Source organism: Mirounga angustirostris, unplaced genomic scaffold (assembly GCF_029215605.1).
Source record: "Mirounga angustirostris isolate CCGP_5_RB_7025 unplaced genomic scaffold, mMirAng1.0.hap1 SCAF_6, whole genome shotgun sequence".
Taxonomy (NCBI): Eukaryota; Metazoa; Chordata; class Mammalia; order Carnivora; family Phocidae; genus Mirounga; species Mirounga angustirostris.
The window spans coordinates 27,441,848-27,465,737 of NW_026991714.1; the positions used below are offsets into that span (position 1 = coordinate 27,441,848).

Below are 23,890 nucleotides of genomic sequence, written 5' to 3' on the forward strand. Positions count from 1 at the left end.
CCTAATTCTGGACCTGTAAGCTGTGTTTTTTCTCACTTGCCAACGAAGTGCTAAGGCAGACATTTCACACATGTAGACCTCTTTAGTTGGATTATTTTCTCGGAGTGCTTACTGAGGTCAGATGAGAGTATTTACCCGTTTTTTCCCCCACTGTAATGGCTGTATCATTTATGGGAACCCAGCAATGTATGTGTGAACTTGTTTTTCCCTGATAGCACTAGCATAAGCTGTTAAGTGACTTAAAATGTTTGCTTACTTAAGAGGCTTAAATTCAAGTTATACTCCCTTTGAATTTCAGTTCTTTTGACCCCCTCATCCATTGTATGATTTCCCAGTATATTTGCGTATCCAGTCCTGGTGGTGTGCATATTTAAGGCATTTAAGTTACCTTTCTCTAGACTTGCATCAGATTAACAGATCCTAGACATGCAGTCTGGTGACTCGCGGTACTACTGCATGCTGCTGCAGAGTAATTGCTCTTTGTGTTCATATTTTGCACTCTGTCTTTTTCATCGTGGTTGCCTGCGTTATTCTTAGCCGGGTCTAGTGCAAAGAGTGAAAGGATGGACTCAGGTAATGTGTTTGAACACATCTCGATGGATGAAGTGTCATTCAGACACAGCTATTACTGTATAATGGTTAACCAAGTTACATATTTACATTTCTCACGCACAAGAACATCTCCAGGTTTTGGTTGTCAGAATTTTGCTTTTTCTTTGACTTCCTTTTAGTGTACTGGCCAGGTTGGTGGTAGAGGAACATGAATTCTTAATCAGTACTTACTTTTTTAGTTATATAATTGCTTTTAGAAAATAATACACATGTCTAAACTGCCTGGGATCAATTGTGGAACAATATGGATATAATTTTCCTTAGGGTGTTGTCCTGTGATTCCTGTCACTTAGCTAATGTCTTCAGATTGGTCATGGGCAGTTTGTGAGTGTCTGAAAATTCAGTTTTTTGTTTTCCTCGTTGTTTTGTTTCCAGATGGTTCCCACAGAACTAGTTGAGAAAGAATTTTGGCGGCTGGTAAGCACTATTGAAGAGGATGTCACAGTAGAATATGGAGCCGATATTGCCTCAAAAGAATTTGGCAGTGGCTTCCCTGTCCGAGATGGGAAAATCAAACTTTCACCTGAGGAGGAGGTAGGCTCTGTGAGGCACTTCTGTTTCAAGCAGAGACCTGTGTTTAAACCTAATAGTTCAGCATATCTTTATCTAAAGGGCATAGTACAGGATTAATAGCCTTACTGCAAACCTACATGTAGTTGGAACTTGAATTATTATTACTATTTTTTTTTTAAGATTTTATTTCTTTATTTGACAGAGAGAGACACAGCGAGAAAGGGAGCACAAGGAGGGGGAGTGGGAGAGGGAGAGGGAGGCTTCCCGCGGAGCAGGGAGCCCAGTGTGGGGCTCGATCCCAGAACCCTGGGATCATGACCTGAGCCGAAGGCAGACGCTTAAAGACTGAGCCACCCAGGCGCCCCTGAACTTGAATTATTAATTAAAATTCTATTTGGTTGGCTTGAAATAATTTATGATTACTTTCAGCACATTACTTTCGAAACATCGAGAATCTAAAATGTTAGCATGTATAGCTAAATCTTTATACCTTTTTTGTTTCCTTTCTAGGAGTATCTTGATAGTGGCTGGAATTTGAACAATATGCCAGTGATGGAGCAGTCTGTCCTTGCTCACATTACTGCTGATATATGTGGCATGAAACTTCCTTGGTTGTATGTGGGAATGTGCTTTTCTTCATTCTGTTGGCATATTGAAGACCACTGGAGCTATTCAATTAACTACCTGCACTGGTAAGAAGTTCCACATAACCTATGAATAGTATGCAAGCTGGGCTGGAAACTTTTTAAATGTGTCTAAAGAGTAACAAACTGTTTTTTCACTACTGTTGAATCAGGCATCTTAACAAGCTAAGGCACTGGTTCTTAAGGATCCTAGGAAATCCATAAATCCCCTACAATTGCACACACACTATTTTTCAAGTATAACATGTTTCTGAGGAGGGGATAGACAGCTGTTAGTGAAAGAAGCCTTTACTCATGGAAAGATTAAAAAGCACTGAACAAGGGCGCCTGGGTGGCTCAGTTGGTTAAGCGACTGCCTTCGGCTCAGGTCATGATCCTGGAGTCCCGGGATCGAGTCCCACATCGGGCTCCCTGCTCAGCAGGGGGTCTGCTTCTCCCTCTGCCCTCTTCCCTCTCGTGCTCTCTGTCTCTCATTCTCTCTCTCTCTCAAATAAAAAAAAAAAAAAAAAAAAGCACTGAACATTGCTTTTATTATGGAGAAATCCCATTCTGTGGCAGTGGCAGCCCAGATACCTTTTGGAAGAGTAGGGGAATATAGGTCCCAGAGTGTCCTCCAGGTCCTTGGGATTGCCAGCTTCTGGTTTATTGTGCTGCATTTTGGCATTGTTACACATAGTAGAATGGGCTTCATCCGTGCATGAGTGCATGGAGGCAGGGTGCAGATATTCAGACTTTTTTTTACTTTTTAAACTCTTTAGACAAAGCCATTTCTTCTTTCACATCTGTTTTTACCCCGTCCATTTCCTTTGCTTTTCTAAGTACAGAAATATTTGAAGATCTGTAACTCACTTAAATCCCCACACAAGGAATTTGAGGGTGTACCACAAGAAAGAGAGTTGGGAAGTGTATGTGGAGCATCAGTTCTGCCTCCCTAGGCAATTGCTCCCAGCTGTAAAATGAGGATTATATTTACCATACCTCACAGGGATGTTACAGATTAATTGGTTGACAGTTTAAAGTGCTTTGAAGAATAAGAGCTCTTTAGAAATGCTAATTGCCTTATTAGTGTTTAACCTCGCCTGTCAGAATGGACAAGGGAAAAGGAAGATGGAAAGTTGCCATTCCTTGTCAGTTGCTATAAGAAATTGTGGTAACCACATATCCTGTAGCTAACATGATGTCTTATATTCTTAAAAATTCTAGATATTTACATTTTCTAAAAAGTCAGATAAAAATGGGAGGGAGGAGGGGGGACCTCAGATGGAAAGTCTCATATTTAAACTCCATACTTGAAGGGGGAGAATGCATCACATATGTTCAGATCACATTTCTAATGACACTTAATTCAGTTTGAACATTCCTTTGTAGCATAATCTTACAAAGCAGGGTCTGAAAAATATGACTTGTTAACCATTTTGTGTTAGTGTTGCAGACTGATTTTTTTCTAATGAAATTTCATGTTTATGTATTTCTTGAGATTGATTTATTTTTACAATCTCTTTCCAGGGGTGAGCCAAAAACCTGGTATGGAGTCCCAGGGTATGCTGCCGAGCAGCTAGAAAATGTAATGAAGAAACTAGCTCCAGAGCTCTTTGTGTCCCAACCAGATCTTCTCCATCAGCTTGTGACCATCATGAACCCCAATACCCTGATGACTCATGAAGTGCCTGTATGTTCCTCTTGTATTCAGGCTTAATTCACCACTTCTCTTCCCTGTTTACTCAGTTTTTTATGAAGTTGATTTTAGTTATGTGTGTTCCATACCATAACTGGATAGCAGAAACAGCTGTTAGGTGGAATTTGATACTATATTGCAATAAGCCAGTAGGACTGAATCCTCAAGACACCATAAAACTAATTTGTTGCAGCTAATAACTAGGTTGCTAAGCAGCCATATTTTGCAAATAATATGTGTGATGCTTTCTTTTCTTTTTTTCAGTGTCTAATTTAGGCTTTCTAAACTATAATTTTTCCTTATAACTTCAATCTTCCAATGCAACAAAACAAAAACCTTAATGTTATTTGTCTGTATAAATTACTATGAAAATGTCTAGGTTCTGTTACAGTTAGATCTAAACTCTAGTGTCAGAATCCTTCATACTCTGTCCATACTTAAAAAATAATTTATGGAATCTACATGAACTTAATTTTGAATGATAAACTGAAATGATTTACATGCTTAGTAGATATTGGTTATATTATACCTCCACCCCTAATTAAGCTTGCTTATTTATTTATTTATTTTTTACTTTTAAGATTTTATTTATTTATTTGAGAGAGAGAGAGCGCACAAGTGCGGGGGAGGAGCCGAGGGAGAGGGAGAAGCAGATTCCCCAGTGAGTGGGGAGCCCCAACATGGGGGGGCTCCATCTCAGGACCCTGAGATCATGACCTGAGCCAAAGGCAGCCACTTAACCAACTGAGGCATCCAGGTACTCCTAAAGAGAAAATTAATTTCAGGCTCTTGAGCTTGGATTTAAGGGTATCTAGACTGAAAGGTGCTGTTGGTGATGTTGCCTGGGAGGTTGCTATACAAAATTTGTATACTGGCTTCCTATTGGAGAATGCTCTGAAGATATTTTGGGAGGCCAGACTGAAATGTATGAAGTTGAGGGGTCCATCTTAGTTAGCTAAGTCAAATGTAAATGATACATTTACTGTGCTAAAGTGAATACCTAATGTTGCTGTGACCTAAATTTCATGCTTTGGGGCTCACAGGCTGGTAAATGGGGGCAGATGGAAAGGATTTTTCTTTGAGGGATAATAAATTATTCATGGACAATAGCTTAGAAAATAATGACCAGTAAATACAAAAATGCCACCATCTCCTCATTGGTATTTTCCACATTGATTTTTTCCCCCTCATATTGATTGATGTTTCTGATTTGTTGTAAGTAACTTGCTCTAAGTGGGACCTCTGGCCATGGTTCTCAGTTATTAAATTGAGGAACCTTTGGGGCTTGATTCTGGACCACAGAGATGAGTGAACCTGTGCATTTGGGGACTCGTAGTTTAAGGGGACAGGCAGATAATGTTTATACAGATAATGGCATGGTGGTGTGGTCTGACAGTGGTATCAACTAGGAGACTGACCCATTAACTCTATGGAGAATTAGAAAGGACCCGTAATGACCGTTTGAACTAAAACTTGGAGCTCTGATAAGGAATATTTTTGGCAGATTTGGGGTGGAGGGAGTACTCCAGTAGAAGGGATTGTGCTCATGTGGTGTAGGTAGTGGTCTTCAAATTTCTGACTATATCTGAACCCCGAATGGCAGGTTACAACACATGTGGCCGATCTTCACCCCCAGGGTTTCTTGTTCTGTTGGTCTGGGTGGTGCTCGAGAGTTTGCATTTTCAACAAGTTCCCAGTTGGTGTTGATACTGGTAGTCCGGGAACTACATTTTGGACAACCACTGATGGAGAGAGATACATTGAAAAGATACTTAATTTTCTTATTTCATAAGTTCAGTCTGAGGATTTGTGTGCCTAGAGCAGTATAGTTTTTTTAAATTAAAACTTCATTGAAGTATAGTTGACATATATCATTAGTTTCAGTTGTACATCATAGTGATTTGACAGTTCTATACATTGCGAAATGCTCAACACAGTAAGTGTAGTTACCATCTGTCACCATACAGAGTTATTATTGATTATATTCCCTATGCTCTCCTTTTGTCCCTGAGACTTATTTATTTTTATTATTTTTTTTATAACTGGAAGTTTGTACCCCTTAATCAACCCTTCTGCCCATGCCCCCACCCTCTCCCCTCTGGCAACCGCCAGTTTGTTCTCTATGTTTATTACTCTGTTTCTGGTTTTGTTTATTTGTTTTGTTGGGGTAGATTCCACTTAGAAATCATGGTATTTTTCTTTGCCATATTTCACTTAGCATAATATAATCACTCTCTGGGTCCATCCATGTTGTTGTGAATGGCAAGATTTCTTTCTTTCTTTCTTTCTTTCTTTCTTTCTTTTTTTAATGGCAGAGTAATATTCCGTTCCGTATTTATACCACATCTTTATTCATTCATCTATCAGTGGACACTTAACGTTACTTCCATATCTTGGCTGTTGTAAATATTGCTGCATTGAACACAGGGGTGCACATATTTCCACAGTGGCTGCACCAATTTACATTCCCACCAGCAGTGTACAAAGGTTCCCTTTTCTCCACATTCTCGCCAAGACTTATTTGTCTTTTTGATATTAGCCATTCTAATGTGAGATGATCTCTCACTGTGGTTTTGATTTGCCTTTTCCTGATGATTAGCGATGTTGAGCATCTTTTCATGTACCTGTTGGCCATCTGTTTATCTTCTTTGGCAACATGTCTATTCAGGTCTGTTTTTTAATTGGATTATTTATTTATTTATTTATTTGGTGTTGGGTTGTAGGAGTTCTTTATTCTGGATATTAATCCCCTATTGGATGTATCATTTGCAGATGTCTTCTCCCATTCAGTAGCTTGCCTTTTCTTTTTTTTTGCCTTTTCATTTTTATTGATGGTTTCCTTTGCTGTTCAACAGCTTTTTAGCTTGCTGTAGTCCCAATAGTTTATTTTTGCTTGTTTCCCTTGCCTAAGACCTATCCAGGAAAATGTTGCTAAGGCTAATATCCAAGAGATTGCTGCCTTACTACAGATGTTTTTTGAGCGGGTGGTGGGAAAAGGGGACTTGTTGGAGGGAGGGAAGTTTGAGGCCTAAATCAAGATCTCTTTATGGGATGACGTACTTGGAAGAACAGTGGAATTTCATTAATTGGTGGTAGGAGATGCTGTTTTGGTATAATAATATTAGAATATTCTTAATTTAGTTATATTTAGATGTGTCCTAATCCTGAGTATAGATAAATTTTTGTAGTAAAAGCCATGTTTTCTGTTCAGATACTAATCAACCCTCATAATCTGGGATGCTACTCCATCTTGTGGCAGAATTGAGTAGCTCTCTGATTATTTTACCGTAATTCTTTTTTGTTAGCTCACTTTTAATTGGAAGAAAGCTTCTCTTTCTGGAGAATCATCTGATAGTCTGTGTCCAGATTGTCTTTCATGAATGTCACTAAAGATCCCCAATTTCTGTCTCTTTAGGTTTACCGAACTAATCAGTGTGCTGGGGAGTTTGTGATTACATTTCCAAGAGCCTACCACAGTGGTTTTAATCAAGGTTTTAATTTTGCTGAGGCTGTTAACTTCTGCACTGTTGATTGGGTATGTAATTATGACTTAGTGAGCCTTTTCAAATGTATTGTTTTCCTGCAGAAATGGCATATAATACTTTAAAAGCTTTCATGTGTGGTGCTTAAATCTGTTGCTCCTCAAATGGCTGGTCTACAAATTGTTTACCATCCACAGTGGGATAAAGCACTTGGCACCACACTGTAAATCAAGCCTGTACTAACTAAGCACACTGCTCGGTTCAGCTGATAATTTTTTCTTCTGTAAAAGTTTGGCTTGATGAATAAATGAGTGTTGATTTACATTTTGGGCAAAATTCAGTATTGTTGCAAACTCATAACAAAGAGTTCTATCTTAAGTCTACACAACACTAGCTTAAATTATCTACAACACAGCAATTTTTAATGATGTATTTGGTTTTAGTTGTAAAGTAGAATTTTTATATTAGTATTAATACTTTTCATTTACATAAAAAGATTTAGTTTAAGTGTGTGATGTTAACTCTAATGAATTATAACCTTGTTTCAGTGCTTTACTAAGTAATAGTACTACCTGTATCTAAAATTATTTTCCATTATGTAGTTTGGAGCATCATTGTTCCCTGAAGTAGGTTTAACCACAGCAGTTCAGCATAGTTGTTTCAGGAAATGTCTAAATTCACATGTCCATTTAGACTGTGTGTTGTTCTGGACATTAATACATTGTTAATATATTGGGTTTTTAAAAAATGTCTTTATTTATTTAATTAATCTCCACACCCATTGTGGGGCTGGAACTCAAAATCCCAAGATCAGGGGTTGCATGCTCTTTTGACTGAGCCAGCCAGGCACCACCCACCGTACGTTGGGTTTTTTAAACTGCCTTTTAATTAAGGTACCTAATATGCCAGATCCTTGAGATGCAAAGATTAAAAAAGGCCCAAGGCCTCTTAGAAGCTGGCTGTAGGGTTGATACGTGTATCATGACCCAGAATATGACCTTTGGTAATTGGGTAATGCTCAGGAGTCTTTGGAAATAGGAAGGAGAAAGGTGAATGTCAAGTACTATCCTCTGTCTCTTGACACAGCTGCCACTGGGCCGACAGTGTGTGGAGCATTACCGCTTGCTTCACCGCTATTGCGTATTTTCCCATGACGAGATGATTTGCAAGATGGCCTCCAAGGCGGACGTACTAGATGTCGTAGTGGCCTCAACTGTTCAGAAGGACATGGCCGTTATGACTGAGGATGAGAAGGCTCTAAGAGAAGCCGTCCGCAGACTGGTAAGGTTTCTGGCACCCCAGCTGCATGTGTCTGGGTATTCCTCAGGAAAATTCTTACACATGTTGCTTCCACTTTAAGGAGTCTCTTCTTAGGCTAATGTCCTTTAAGATCCATTCTGATAGATGTGTGTTAATATCTCATTGTGGTTTTAATTTTCTCTAAGGGCCACTCATTTACTGAACACCCTATCACGTATGTACATATTTGCTTTTTGTACATGTATCTCGTTGATGAACTGTGCAGATACTTTCCCCCACCCCCTTTTTTATTGGGTTGTTGCGAGATTTCTATTCATTCTGTATACCAGTCCTTTATCAGATAAGTGTTCTGCAAATATTTTTTCCAGTCAGTGCTTATTTTTTCAGTCTCAGAGCACTGTCTTTCTAATAGCAGAAGTTTTTTATTTTGATGAAGTTCAATTAAGCAGTTTCTTTTATGCATCTTTTTTGTGGGGGGGGGAGGGCAGGGGGAAAGGGAGAGAATCTGAAGCAGACTCGCCGCTGAGGTGGGCCTCGATCTCACCACCCTGAGATCACAACCTGAACTGACGAGTCAGATGTTTGACCGACTAAGACACCCCTTTGTCTTTATGTCTTTAAGAAATCTTACCTAACCCAAAGTCACAAAGACCTTCTCCTGTTAGTCCTCTAGAATTTTTAGTTTTAGATTTTACATGTAAATCTTTAATCCATCTCAGGTAATTTTTATTTATGGTGCAAGGTGTGGGTTGAAATTACTTTTTTTGCATATGGATTTCTCATTGTTCCAGCACCATTTCTTGAGACTAACATTCTTTTTCCATTGAAATGCCCTGGCACCTTTGTTTTGAAATCAGTTCACCACATATATATATATGGGTCTATTGCTAGACTTTGTTTTATTCTCTTAACCTATGCATTTATTCTCTTGCTCTTAACCATATGGTTTTGATTACTCTAACTTTGTAATAAGTCTTGAAATGAGATAGTGTGAGTCCTCCAACTTTGTTCATTTTAAAAATTGGTTTGGCTATTTTAGTTCCTTTGCTTTCCATATGAATTTGAGAATTGGCTTATAGATTTCTACCAAAAATCTTGCTAGGGTTTCATTGGGACGCCATTAAATCCATGAATATAGTTGGGAGAATTGATATCTTAATAATGTTAAGTCTTCCAATTCATGGACATAGTATATGAACCATTTATTTAGGTCTTCTTGAGTTCTTTCATTATTTTGTAGATTGCAGCACACAGATCTTACACATATTTTCTTGGGTTTAAAATGATGTACTTTGGGTTTTTTTTTTTTTTTTAAAAGATTGTATTTATTTATTTGAGAGAGAGCACATGAGAGGGGGAGGGTCAGAGGGAGAAGCAGACTCCCTGCTGAGCAGGGAGCCCGATGCGGGACACGATCCCTGGACTCCAGGATCATGACCTGAGCCGAAGGCAGTCGCCTAACCAACTGAGCCACCCAGGCGCCCGGTTTTTGATATTATTATAAATGATACCTTAAAATTTTTTTATTTCAAACGGTTTATTGCTAGTATTTATAAATATAATTGATTTCTGTATATTGACTTTTTATGTCCTGCAACCTTGCTAAACTCATTGTTCTACTGGCCTTTTTTAGATTATTTTGGGACAGTGGTATCTGCAAATAGAGTCACATTAACTTTTTTTTTTTATGTGACTTTTTAGATAGAATCCTTGAATGTTGGCTCTCTGAAGCCTGTTATGGACCAACAGCAAGCTTATTCACCTTCCCCTGATATTTTACAGTTAGGGAAAACAATGCCCAGAGGGTTTAAGTGCCTTACTAAGGTCTTACATCAATAGTGGTAACTCGGTGGCTCAGTCGTTAAGCGTCTGCCTTCGGCTTAGGTCATGATCCCAGGGTCCTGGGATCGAGCCCCACATTGGGCTCCCTGCTCGGTGGGAAGCCTGCTTCTCCCTCTCCTACTCCCCCTGCTTGTGTTCCCTTTCTTGCTGTGTCTCTCTCTGTCAAATAAACAAAATCTTTAAAAATAAATAATTAAATAATGGTAACTCATCTGTGGAACTTTGAGGATTTACATTTTTTTTCCAGATATGGAAACTGACAAATTAAAATTGGGCGAACTGTATATGATTCATTCTCAACTAAGATCCATAAAGTTGGCCCTTAATCTCATTTTAAGTAAAAATTGCAACCATTTTTATCTTGAAGTCCTTTTTAATGATCAGTTCCAGTTTATTTATTTATTTATTTTTAGATTTTGTTTGTTAGAGAGAGAGAGAGTGAGAGAGCACAAGTAGGGGGAGCGGCAGGTAGAGGGAGAGGGAGAAGTAGGCTCCCTTCTGAGCAAGGAGGCCGATGCAGGAGTCGATCCCAGAACCCTGGGACCATGACCTGAGCCAAAGGCAGAGGCTTAACCAACTGAGCCACCCAGGCATCCCTGATCAGTTCTGGTTTAAAACCAAAATTCATTCATTAGTGGGTTTCTTACTCTCCTCTGTCTTTGTTGGTCCATGTAATCAGCAGGAAGTGAAGTGGTCAGAATAAAACAGATGGTTCATAAATTGACTTAATCAGATTCTGGCATTCTCATGGTTGGATTTGGATCCAGTTTTGGATAAGGAGAAAAGGTGGTCGGAGCTTGATCTTTCAGTGACAAAAGGTATATTGTAGGGAGGGCTCTCTAGGTGTTACAAACTGCAGTTGAAATTTACTTTTTAAGACCTCATTTTTCTTGACACTGTTTCAATTAGGAAATGATTTATTATGGCTTTAGTGTCTTGTATATATTTCTAACATTTTCAGATAAATAATATCCCTTTAGGTAACTTTGCATGTGAAAGCTAATTGACTATTCAGCATCTTCCCATCAATAATCCTTTCATGATAGTCTTTTCATCTTCTTTCCTTTTTATTTACTTTTGTTCTTTTTATGGATTCTCTAGCTACCGGTATTAATCTGACGTCCTATATAATATTTCCTCTGAAGTACAAAGTATATACATTTCTTTTACTCCTTTCTTTTTTTTTTTTTTTTTTTAAAGATTTTATGTATTTATTTGACAGAGAGATAGCGAGAGCAGGAACACAAGCAGGGGGAGTGGGAGAGGGAGAAGCAGGCTCCTCACGGAGCAGGGAGCCCAATGAGCGGCTCGATCCCAGGACCCTGGGATCATGACCTGAGCCGAAGGCAGACGCTTAATGACTGAGCCACCCAGGCGCCCTTACTCCTTTCATCTATACCCAAACTATGGGTAGAGCCAATTTGGAGTAGAATAAAGAGCAAATCTCAATAGTTTACAGTCCTATTAATAAATGTTTTCATACTCTGATCAAAATGGCCAAACATAAGGATCTACCTTGTCCAAAAAGAGGTTCTTCCCAAACAAGTGAGGTAGTTTACCTGGCCCATATTTGCTAGGTCATTGTTACTTTTACGTATTTTTAATCACGCACTTCTATTTTGGTAAGGCTGCCCCTACTCCCTTTTTTTTTTTTTTTTTTAATTTTAAAACTCAACTATTACGTGTTTGTGTTGGGGGTTGGTGGATTATATTATCCTTTGGAAATCTCTAAAGTACACTTTATTCTAGGGAGTAATTGATTCGGAAAGAATGGATTTTGAGCTGTTGCCAGATGATGAGCGTCAGTGTATAAAATGTAAAACCACATGCTTCATGTCTGCCATCTCCTGTTCTTGTAAACCTGGCCTGCTTGTTTGCCTCCATCATGTAAAAGAATTGTGTTCCTGTCCTCCTTATAAATATAAACTGAGGTGAGTAGGAAGAATGGTCTTTTTCTATGGAAAACCCTAAATCCTTAATGAAAGCTCAGTGACATTTCTGTTCTAGGATTGAAATACTGAATATAAAGTGTATGATTTTCTCCAAACCCAGATATCTCAAAACTAAGTCTGCTATTCTGTTTCCAGGTATAGATACACTCTGGATGATCTCTACCCCATGATGAATGCACTGAAGCTTCGAGCAGAATCTTACAATGAATGGGCCCTGAATGTGAATGAAGCTTTGGAGGCAAAGATTAACAAAAAGAAAAGTATGTGTTATACAAAATGTAGCTTGCTGATTGGCAAATTGGGACTGATTGTAATGTAGCCAACATAGTTATCAATGAACAGATTACTTGAAATAACCTGACTTTGTCCTTGTTTAGTTCCCCTGTTTAACCAGGTTTATGGAGTGTAAGCAGAGAAAGTTTTAAAGCCATGAGTGGATTAGGCAGATGCCCTTAGAGGAAAATCTTGATAGATGAATTGTACAAGATCATGTTTTTAACAAAGATCATATTGTTAGGAAACGGAATAACCTTTACACCTCTTGTCTCAGAAACAAAAATATTTCACATTTTATGTGGAACCTTAGAAAAACATTTTTAAAATGTTTTTTTAAAATTAATATAATCCACCAACCCCCAACACAAAGGAAGCATGTTATTAAATTAGGAGTTTCTGGTTTATCACTTTTGAGTGCTAATCAAAGTCACAGTTTCTGTCTCTTGTTATTACCTTGAAAGTCACAACTTCCTTTCCCATCACTTACAAAGTGCAGGAGAAAGGACTGGTCTATGCAACAATGAGAGATCTACATTTGCCTTGTTTTGACAAGTCCATTGTTTTCCATCTCTGAAACATTTCCACATTTTTAAAAATATTTTTTTTTAAAGATTTTTAAAAATTACTTATTTATTTGACAGAGAGAGACCGCAAGAGAGGGAACAAAAGCAGGGAGAGTGGGAGAGGGAGAAGCAGGCTTCCTGCCGAGCAGGGAGCCCGATGCAGGGCTCAATCCCAGGACCCTGGGATCATGACTTAAGCCAAAGGCAGACGCTTAACGACAGAGCCACTCAGGTGCCCCTGAAACATTTCCACACTGAAGAGCAGCTCTAGGCACTTGTGTTTAAAACACTCTAAAGGGGGGGCGCCTGGGTGGCTCAGTTGGTTAAGCGACTGCCTTCGGCTCAGGTCATGATCCTGGAGTCCCGGGATCGAGTCCCGCATCGGGCTCCCTGCTCGGCAGGGAGTCTGCTTCTCCCTCTGACCCTCCTCCCTCTCATGCTCTCTGTCTCTCATTCTCTCTGTCTCAAATAAATAAATAAATAAATAAAATCTAATAAAAAAAATAAAATAAAATAAAACACTCTAAAGGGGCTCCTGGCTGGCTCAGTTGGAAGAGCATGCGACTCTTGATCTTAGGGTCGTGAGTTCGAGCCCCACATTGGGTATAGAAATTATTTAAAAATAAAATAAAACTTAAAAAATAAAAATAAAACACTCTATCCTTAGCCAAAAAATAAAAATTAAATGAGCAAATTTAAGATTTTATTTATTTATTTGTCAGAGAGAGAGAGCACAAGCAGGGGGAGCAGCAGAGAGAGAGGGAGAAGCAGGCTCCCCGCTGAGCAAGGAGCCTGATGCGGGACTCGATTCCAGGACCTTGGAATCATGACCTGAGCCGAAGGCAGACGCTTAACCAACTGAGCCACCCAGGCATCCCTTAAATGAACAAATTTATTAATGATTTAAAACATTGCAAATATAAAAGCAAACTCTCCTTTTGTATTTCATACCACTCCTAATAAACATAATGAACACAGAAAAAATGACCTTTTCTTTATTCCTAGGCCTTGTCAGCTTTAAGGCTTTAATTGAAGAATCTGAAATGAAGAAATTCCCAGACAATGATCTTTTGCGTCACCTTCGCTTAGTCACACAGGATGCAGAGAAGTGTGCTTCTGTTGCTCAGCAGCTGCTTAATGGCAAAAGGCAAACTAGGTATGTACTTCCGTTTGAGTTTGGACTCTTTGGTGACTAAACTTGGGAACCTGTTGTGAGTAGTTTTTCCTTCTGTTCAGTATTCCTGTGACATTGAATCTGAGAATGGTGAATATATCATATTCTCATGGCTTCTTTGGGACTTTGTCTTTATAGATACCGATCTGGTGGAGGAAAATCCCAAAATCAATTGACAGTGAATGAGCTCCGACAGTTTGTGACACAGCTGTATGCGCTTCCATGTGTCCTTAGTCAAACACCTTTGCTAAAGGTAACACTTAGGGATGTGTGGGGAAGCACTTTGGTAATCCTCTAGTTTGTAAATAAATTCAGTTGACGTGATTAAGTCATCTTGGGTGGTTAATTTGTACATTTATTTGCAGATGTTTTATTTTGTTTGTTTTTTTTAAAGATTTTATTTATTTATTTGAGAGAGAATGAGATAGAGAGCATGAGAGAGAGGAGGGTCAGAGGGAGAAGCAGACTCCCTGCTGAGAAGGGAGCCCGATGCGGGACTCAATCCCGGGACTCCAGGATCATGACCTGAGCCGAAGGCAGTCGCTCAACCAACTGAGCCACCCAGGCGCCCTGCAGATGTTTTTAATAATCTACTGAGTGGTGTGTGTGTGTGTGTGTGTGTGTGTGTATAAAGAGATTATAACAGGCCTACAAAGGAGAGATAAAGTTGGAAATTTTTACCTTAAAAGTAACCACCTGCTACTCCTTGCAGTTGGTAAAAGGTCTGTTATAGTCACTTCTTTTAGCTGTCATTTGGGTTATATATTATCTCATTTGCCCATACTATTGCTAAAATCCTATGAGATGGAAGAGTCACATTGAATATGTATTCAAGATTCTAAAGAATCCAATTACTGAAATTACTATTTTGATACAACAACCTGTGTTTTTTTAGGATCTCCTGAATCGTGTAGAAGATTTCCAACAGCATAGCCAGAAATTGCTCTCTGAGGAAATGCCCAGTGCTGCAGAGCTGCAAGACTTGCTAGATGTCAGCTTTGAATTTGATGTTGAACTTCCACAGCTTGCTGAGATGCGTATTCGTCTGGAGCAGGCCCGTTGGCTAGAAGAGGTGCAGCAAGCTTGCCTAGACCCCAGCTCCCTTACATTAGATGATATGAGACGTCTCATAGACCTAGGGGTGGGTCTGGCCCCATATTCAGCAGTGGAGAAAGCAATGGCCCGGCTTCAGGAACTGCTTACAGTGTCAGAGCACTGGGATGACAAAGCCAAGAGTCTTCTCAAGGCCAGGTAAAAAAGCAAACTCACCTCTCTCTCGGGGAAGGTTGGGTAATATGTTCATCTTAGAGCAGTAGAGCACAGTGATTGGCATGTGACCGATGTTCAAAAGCTGCAGCTGTACATGTAGAATACATGTAGAAATAGTTGAGATGTTGGGGCTGCTTTGGAACTTGAGTAAAAGAGTATTAATTTTCTTCTTACTTTACTGATTGAAAAAGGAATGGTTCAGATGGAATTGCCTTTTCTAGAGTTGTTTTAATGAAATTTCTTTGGGCCCCAATGATACCATCTTTGAGAGAAGAAAAAGTTTTACAAAAAAGTGAAAAACTATTTAAACCCACAGTTAATAAATTCCCAAGGAGTCTTACTGACACCATTCTGTAAAATGAAGATAGTGCCAGTAATTACCAACAGGAATAGGAATGTACATTTTTGCCGTTCCTTAGTAATTCAGGACACCTTACCCGTGTGAGAGAGATTTGATTGGACTCAAGTAAACCATCTGAGGGGAGAAAGATCACCCCTCCTTAATTTTGCTTTCTGTCTAACAGATCTTCATTGGTCCAGTTGATAACATAGAGTACAAGAAAAAAAATACATGGTTACAGACATTCTTTTGTAACCCTAAAATAGTGGTCATTGAGCAGAGAGCATATTTTTTGATACTATGCTTTTGGTATGTTGATACCCTAGAGAATTTAAATTTTCTTAGTGAAACGGTATGAATCTTGACAGTGTATGTAGTTCAACACAGTAAATTATCATTAAGTTACCTAATGCAAATGAAAAGTTTGTGGTTATAGCAGGATAAAATCAGGGATAAGTAAAACTTAAATGTTTCACTGGGTCATTTCCTTTATCTTAGATGCTCTTAAGTTTTATGCAGACATTTGAAACTTAATTTGATATCTAGTAGTTATTGACATTTGAAAAAAATTTATTTGCTATACTGAATTTCTTTTGAAATGGTTTTTCTAGCTTATTTAGTAAACCTTAAGAAAAATGAACCACCATATAAAATGTTAAGTAGTTCTTATATTTCATTTTTGTAGACCTCGGCATTCATTGAACAGCCTTGCTACAGCAGTTAAGGAAATTGAGGAGATCCCCGCATATCTGCCAAATGGTGCAGCTCTGAAAGACTCAGTGCAGAGAGCCAGGGACTGGCTTCAGGATGTGGAGGCCCTGCAGGTTGGTTTAAGAAAAAAATGTCTCGGGGCGCCTGGGTGCCTCAGTCGGTTAAGCATCTGCCTTTGGCTCAGGTCATGATCCCAGGGCCCTGGGATGGAGCCCCACATCGGGCTCTCTGCTTAGCGGGGAGCCTGCTTCTCCCTCTCCCTGCTTGTGCTCTCTTTCTCCGTCAAATAAATAAAGAAAAGAAAAGAAAAAAGAAAAAAATGTCTTGAGTGTATAAGTGCATCTATGAAGAGTAATAATTTAATAAAGGGTACTATGTTGGATTTCACCATACAGATTCAGTCTTTTCGGTTGGCCAGATTAATAATTTATTCAACCTTATGTAAATGTACTTACCCATCTATTGTCCTGACCAGTTGGCTCAATAAAGTTTAGATAATTCAACCAACTTTTTCTGGGAGCTTGGGATCTTCTTAACAAACTTGAGTACTTGGTTAAGGATTGAAGATAAAGTATGGGCGCCTGAGTGGCTCAGTCGGTTAAGCGTCTGCCTTCAGCTTGGTCATGATCCCAGGGTCCTGGGATTGAGCCCTGCGTTGGGCTCCCTGCTCAGCAGAGAGCCTGCTTCTCCCTCCCTCCTCCCTCTGCCTGCTGCTCTGCCTCCTTGTGCATGTGCTCTCTCTCTCTCTCTCTGTCAAATAAATAAATAAAATCTTAAAAAAAAAAGGATCGAAGAGAAAGCTAAAAATGGAAGTTGTGGGGGAAAGGTAGTTTCTGATCTTTGAGTACAGTTGTCTCTTGTTGGCTTTTTAACAACTTCAAGTACAGACAATCAAGAGTAGCAGATGTAATGAATCTGGTTATATGATTACAAGGCGAAAGTAGGCCGGGGCGTAGGAATTTTTCACCAAGTAGTGACTTTTTTTTTTTAATTTAAAGATTTTATTTATTTATTTGTGAGAGAAAGAATAAGAAAGAGAGCATGAGATAGAGGGTCAGAGGGAGAACGGACTCCCTGCTGAGCAGGGATCCCGATGCAGGACTTGATCCTGGGACTCCAGAATCATGACCTGAGCCAAAGGCAGTTGCTTAACCAACTGAGCCACCCAGGTGCCCCTCACCAAGTAGTGACTTAAAGCGCCTCCCTACCCCTACAAAAGAAATGAAACTTAACAAGTTCCAAAGTAATCAGCACTAAGTATATATGGTCCTATGTTTGATGTCATACTTAATGACTTGCCTATACGTTAAAAAAGAGTTAGATTCAGGGGCTCTTGGGTGGCTCAGTCGGTTGAGCATCTGCCTTTGACTTAGTTCATGATCCCTGGGTCCTGGGATCGAGCCCCGCGTTGGGCTCCCTGCTCAGCGGGGAGTGTGTTTCTCCCTCTCCCTCTGTTTCCTCCCCCTGCTTGTGCTCTCTCTCTCTCTCTTTCCCTCTCTGTCAAATAACTAAATAAAATCTTAAAAAAAAAAATTAAATAAAAAAGAGTTAAATTCACTTGTAGCATTATTAAGGTACAGACAAAAGGCATTCTGTGATTTACACAATTGCAGCTGGATAACTTCATTTGAAAAGTGGTTGGTGGGGAGTGTCTTCCTTTATCTTCGTAATCTTTGTAGATCAGTAGGTCTTATGGACCTATTGAGAAAAAAAGATCTTTGAATTATTTAATGTGCTAGGTTTTTATTTTTTTTATTTTTTTTTTTTTAAAGATTTTATTTATTAATTTGAGACACAGAGATACAGAGAGAGAGAGAACATGAGCAGTGGGAGAGGCAGAGGGAGAGGAAGAAGCAGACTCCCCGCTGAGTCAGGAGCCCGATGTGGGACTCGATCCCAGGACCCCGGGATCATGACCCGAGCCGAAGGCAGACGCTTAACCATCTGAGCCACCCAGGCGCCCCAACGTGCTAGGTTTTTAAAAATTTATCTCATACTTGAGTCTCAAGTTCTGTTTTGTTGAAGCCATCAGATTCCAAGAATAAAAAATACTATCTGGTTTTCTGAATATTTGTCTAATTTTAAGTTGTGCTAATTGATTAATTTTGCTAACAAGAAATGCCAAACCAGGCAGATTTAGCCAGATGTTTGCAACAAAACATCTGGTCATCAATTCTAGTTAAAAGGGAAGAGAGAATATGCTGTTGTTTGATAAATATTATTACTTAATTAAGGGGTGACCCCAGCTAGCCAAAGAAAAAACCAAGGGAAGTATTTACTGTGTACATAAACTTCCTTAATGGGAGTTTTAGATGCAGGCTCTTGTTAATGATGGTTGGAACTATAGTTGATTAGTTTTAATCACAGTCCCCCTTTTTACTTATGATTGGTGGCAGCCAGAAAGGCAAGGTGAGGTCATTGCAATAAGGAGAGATGAGCATGTGAGGTCAGAAAGAGGACATATTTCTGGGTAGGCTTGCTCTATTTATATTTTGTAATGTGTATACTACTTAGTACTTTGTTTTCAATAGTGCCCACAAGGACAAAAAGCAAGTTTTGCTCCATTCCTGAAATAATAGCCTGGCCTTTACTTGCATCATATACTTAAGGACTAATGGAGAGATGTGACTAACAACAAGGAGCCTCTTCATATTTAGTGGATTATGTATTTTACAATGTTACTCAGTATTCTGCTTTACACATAGGTAGCATTCCATTTATTTCTAAATTAAATATTAAAGACAGCATGTATTTTGTGAGTCACTTTAAGTGTCTAGCAGAACATTTACACACTTACAGTTCCAATCCTGTAAGAATAAATACCAAAGGAGTGAAACATCAAGTTCCTAGTCTATATTCAGTTTTCCCCAATTTCCCCAAAAATTTCCCTTCTGGTTGTTTATCTAGTCCACCACCACATGTTGTACCTTATTGACATGTGTCTTTAAGTTTCTTTGAATCTTGTGGTGTTTTCTTCCCTACCCTACTTTCTTTCATGTCACTGTCTAGAATAGTTACCCCGTGGTAAGTTCTACCTTCTGGATTTGTCTGGTTATTTCCTTGTGGTATGTTCTATCTTCGGTGTTTCCTCTAAATTGGAAGTTAGTTTCAAAGAGTTGATGGATTGAAGTTAAATACTTTTTACTTAGAATAATATCAAAATATCAGCTGATACTATATACTTTGTATGGCTTCACATCAGGAGACACATTTTGATGACCTGCTTAGTGAAGCTAAGATTTACCATTGTATAGAGGGACACTAGTGCTCCCCACACCCAACCTAATGTTTTTATTCTTCTTCCAGTTTGGGTCTCTCATTCTCAAAATGTGGTGCCAGGAGTGCCTGGGTGGCTCAGTCGGTTAAGTGTCTGCCTTTGGCTCAGGTCATGATCCCAGGATCCTGGGATAGAGCCCCGCATTGGGCTCCCTGCGCAGTGGGGAATCTGCTCCTCTCTGCCCCTCTGCCCCTCTCCCTGCTTGTGCTCACTCTCTCTCTCACTCAGATAAACAAATAACACCTTAAATGTGGTCCCAGTACCAAAAGCATCAGCATCATCTGGAAACTTGTTAAGAAATGTAAATTCATGGATTCTTCCCTGGTGACCTGAATCAGAATATCTAGGGGTGGGGCCCAGGAAACTTGTTTAAATAAGCATTCCAGATTATTCTTAATGCATATGAAAGTTTGAGAACCAGTGGGACTTTTTCCTCATTTTAGTTTTCTGAATAATTTATACTGAGTTACTTCATCATTGGGTGGATTGGAGTAAAATATTGTTGCTTTTGTTAACATAAGTCAGCGTGAAAACCTTTTGAGTTATTGCAAATCTACATTTCTCTTTAATTTTTTTCAAGCTATCTATAGGGATCAAGATGACAAGTGAGGGCGCCTGGGTGGCTCAGTTGGTTAAGCAACTGCCTTCGGCTCAGTTCATGATCCCGGAGTCCCGGGATCGAGTCCCGCATCGGGCTCCTTGCTCGGCAGGGAGTCTGCTTCTCCCTCTGACCCTCCTCCCTCTCATGCTCTCTGTCCCTCATTCTCTCTCTTGCAAATAAATAAAATCTTAAAAAAAAAAAAGATGACAAGGAAGGGCATAAAAAGTCAACAAAGAGATCACAGTGTATGTCCTGTTCATAGTTGTATCCTTGGGGACTAGCACAAACTAGGTTCTTTTAAAGTATTTGTTAAGTGAAGGAAGACATGTTACCCACACCCCCACTATCATTGGTCAGCTGGCAAATTTTGTCCATCTCTATGAAATTAACATGTTGAAATAATGGAGTAGGTCTACTCTGAATTGTGCTTTTCCCACTTTGCAGAGAAGTACTCTTTTTTCTAAGTTGCTACAATTTCTCTTGACTCGTTAGGTTGGAGGACGCGTGCCAGTGTTAGACACGCTCATAGAACTTGTTACCCGAGGCCGATCTATCCCAGTACATCTAAATTCTTTACCAAGACTGGAATTACTAGTAGCTGAGGTCCAGGCTTGGAAGGAATGTGCTGCTAATACATTCTTGACTGAGAATTCTCCATATTCTCTCTTAGAGGTAAGTTTGCAACCAGCCCATCTACAAGACCTTAGGATCTCTTAGCTTATAGAACATGCAGTCCCTTCCCTCACAAAGGTGGCGTCGCTGACTGATCTACATTCTGGGAGTTATTTTTTTCAGTAGAGCCAGGGAAATTCTTCTGAACTGCCAGTGAAATAACCTTTAAGTGTTACCTGGATACATTTAGGGATAGCATTCAATATCTAAAGAAGAACATTTTTCTCATTGAAGTTCCTCAGTCTGGGTTGAAATTGGACTTTTTTTTAACCTTGGCCATGCTGCACCATTTGCATTTAATAAGCCTGGTAAATGGTCTTCTCCACCTCTCATGAGGTGCTGGAGTTGCACTTTGTGTATTTTTTGTAAGCTGATACCGGTTGTACATTATGACTGGAATTGGTGTATATCACATTGAACTTACGGTTTCACCCAATCTATAATCAAAGTCAGTGTTTTGTGAAATTCATTCCCTCCCTCCTTCCCTTTATACAGAAGAGTTTTCTGGCTTTAGAGTGGCATGTGACAGAGAAAATGTTAGATAATAAGTTTACATCCTTCCCACTGCTTAGGCTTTTACTGTGGGGCTTCCTAAGGCTTTATCTGAAATCCATCTTACCGGTAGTTGTGCTTTGCCCCACATTAGGTGCTGTGTCCTCGATGTGACATTGGCCTTTGGGGATTGAAGAGGAAGCAGAGAAAGTTCAAGGAGCCCTTGCCAAGTGGAAAGAAGAAAAGCACCAAACTAGAGAGTCTGAGTGACCTGGAGAGAGCTTTAAGTGAAAGCAAGGAGACTGCTTCAGCTGTACGTAGTGGGGCTTTTTCTTCTTTCTCTGTTGCTTAGGGGGGATGATTTCTAACCCTTTCTTGTTCACAGGGATATTGGTAAGGTATGTAAAAGGGTAACCTTAAGAGTACTCCGTTTTACCAAAAAGACTTTCTGAAAATTGTCAAATGTAAACGTTTTGAGTAGAAGATACATAGAGGTGCAGCAGGTACAGGGAGGGCCTCCCAGTCTGAGTTCTGCAGACTGTCTTGTCATTGCCTGTGGGTTGATCCCGGGATGCTGACTGAGGATATCAAGGTTAACAGATAAGTGAAACTGTACTGCCAACTTACTAATTTACAACAGGAAATACACATAAGGGGTGCCTGGCTGGCTCAGTGGGTGGAGCGTGTGACTCTTCATCTCAGGGTTGTGAGTTCAAGCCCCACGTTGGGCATAGAGCTTACTAAGTAAGTAAGTAAAATAAATAAATACACAAACACACATGCTTAAAAAATACACTTAAAAGTGTATTGGATACCTTTGAGTCTGACTTCATTTAGTAAGCACTGTTGATTCAAAGCTGGTATCATCATAAGAAGCTGAAGCAGAGTCTTTTTTTTTTTTTTAAGTATAAATTTTTTTTATTCTTATGTTAATCCCCATACATTACATCATTAGTTTTAGATGAAGTGTTCCATGATTCATTGTTTGTGCATAACACCCAGTGCTCCATGCAGAATGTGCCCTCCTCAATACCCACCACCAGGCTAACCCATCCTCCCACCCCCCTCCCCTCTAGAACCCTCAGTTTGTTTTTCAGAGTCCATTGTCTCTCATGGTTCGGCTACCCCTCCGATTTCCCCCGCTTCATTCTTCCCCTCCCGCTACCTTCTTCTTTTTTTTTTCTTAACATACATTGCATTATTTGTTTCAGAGGTACAGATCTGAGATTCAACAGTCTTGCACAATTCACAGCGCTTACCAGAGCACATACCCTCCCCAGTGTCTATCACCCAGTCACCCCATCCCTCCCACCCCACCCCCCACTCCAGCAACCCTCAGTGAAGCAGAGTCTTAACTCATAGTCAGTGAGCCCCACAGTATTAGAACAAAAGAAGATAGGTAATTTGGATGCTTAGATTTTTTTCTTTTATTGAGCTATAATTGGCATATAACATTATGTTAGTTTCAAGTGTACAGCATAGTGATTTGATTGATCACCGCAATAAGTCTAGTTAATAGTTAACATCAATCACCGCACATAGTTACAAACATTTTCTTATGGTGAGAAATTTAAAAATCTACTCTTAGCCATGTCCAAGTATACAATACGGTACAGTATTAACTATAGTCAGCATGCTGTACCTTATATCCTCAGGACTTATTTTATAACAGGAAGTTTGTACCTTTAGACTGCCTTTACCCAGTTAGCCCACTCCCCACCCCCTGCCTCTGGCAGCCATTGATTTGTTCTCTGTTAACTGTGGGTTTGGGGTTTTTTGGGTTTTTTTTTTTTTTGGATTCATACAATATTAGTCTTTGACTTATTTCACTTAGCCCAACGCAATTACAATCCATCTATATTGTTGCAAGTGGCGAGATTTCCTTTTTTTTTTTTAATGGCTGAATAATATTCTATTGTATGTACATACACCACATCTTCTTTATCCGTTCATCCACTGATGGACACTTGAGTTGCTTCCATGTCTTGGCTACTGTAAATAATGTTGCAGTGAACATGGGGGGTGCAGGTAGCTTTTTAATAAGTTAGTGTTTTTCTTTCTTCAGATAAATACCCAGAAGTGGAATTGAATTGCTGGATCATTTGGTATTTCTATTTTTAATTTTTTGAGGAGCCTCCATATTGTTTTCCAGAGTGACTGTACTGATTTACATTCCCACCAACAGTGCACAGGGTTCCCTTTTTTTTCCACATCCTCACCAACATGTGTTACTTCTTGGCATTTTTGATATAATAGCCATTCTGCTAGGTGTGAGGTGATCTTGCATTATGATTTTGATTTGCAGTTTCATGGTTGACCATCTTTTCATATACCTGTGTCATCTTTGTATGTCTTCTTTAGAAAAATAGTCCTATCCTCTGCCTATGTTTGTTTTTTGCTATTAAGTTGTATGTGTTCTTTATCTATTTTGGATATTAACCCCTTATCAGGTGTGTGCTTTGCCAATACTTTCTTCTATTCTGTAGGTCACCTTTTAATTTCGTTGGTTTCCTTTGTTGAGCAAAAGCTTTTTAG

General features: G+C 39.4%; 1 protein-coding gene across 5 annotated transcripts in view; it reads left to right on the forward strand.

Annotated features, from left to right (window-relative positions):
• KDM5B (lysine demethylase 5B) overlaps nucleotides 1-23,890 on the forward strand; it is a 79,949-nt gene that overhangs the window by 44,699 nt on the left and 11,360 nt on the right. For 4 of the 5 annotated variants that reach the window (XR_010412228.1, XM_064593993.1, XM_045877020.3 and 1 more), the window contains 13 exons: nucleotides 988-1,146; nucleotides 1,636-1,817; nucleotides 3,276-3,438; nucleotides 6,860-6,979; nucleotides 8,013-8,207; nucleotides 11,778-11,959; nucleotides 12,116-12,240; nucleotides 13,825-13,975; nucleotides 14,132-14,246; nucleotides 14,889-15,244; nucleotides 16,288-16,426; nucleotides 20,684-20,863; nucleotides 21,510-21,668. Coding sequence is in view for 4 of the 5 variants with exons in the window: in XM_064593993.1 (XP_064450063.1) it covers nucleotides 988-1,146; nucleotides 1,636-1,817; nucleotides 3,276-3,438; nucleotides 6,860-6,979; nucleotides 8,013-8,207; nucleotides 11,778-11,959; nucleotides 12,116-12,240; nucleotides 13,825-13,975; nucleotides 14,132-14,246; nucleotides 14,889-15,244; nucleotides 16,288-16,426; nucleotides 20,684-20,863; nucleotides 21,510-21,668 (2,226 nt within the window). In the remaining variant the exon portion in view is untranslated. The remainder of the gene's footprint in view (nucleotides 1-987; nucleotides 1,147-1,635; nucleotides 1,818-3,275; nucleotides 3,439-6,859; nucleotides 6,980-8,012; nucleotides 8,208-11,777; nucleotides 11,960-12,115; nucleotides 12,241-13,824; nucleotides 13,976-14,131; nucleotides 14,247-14,888; nucleotides 15,245-16,287; nucleotides 16,427-20,683; nucleotides 20,864-21,509; nucleotides 21,669-23,890) is intronic. The other variant, XM_064593994.1, reaches the window with a different exon arrangement.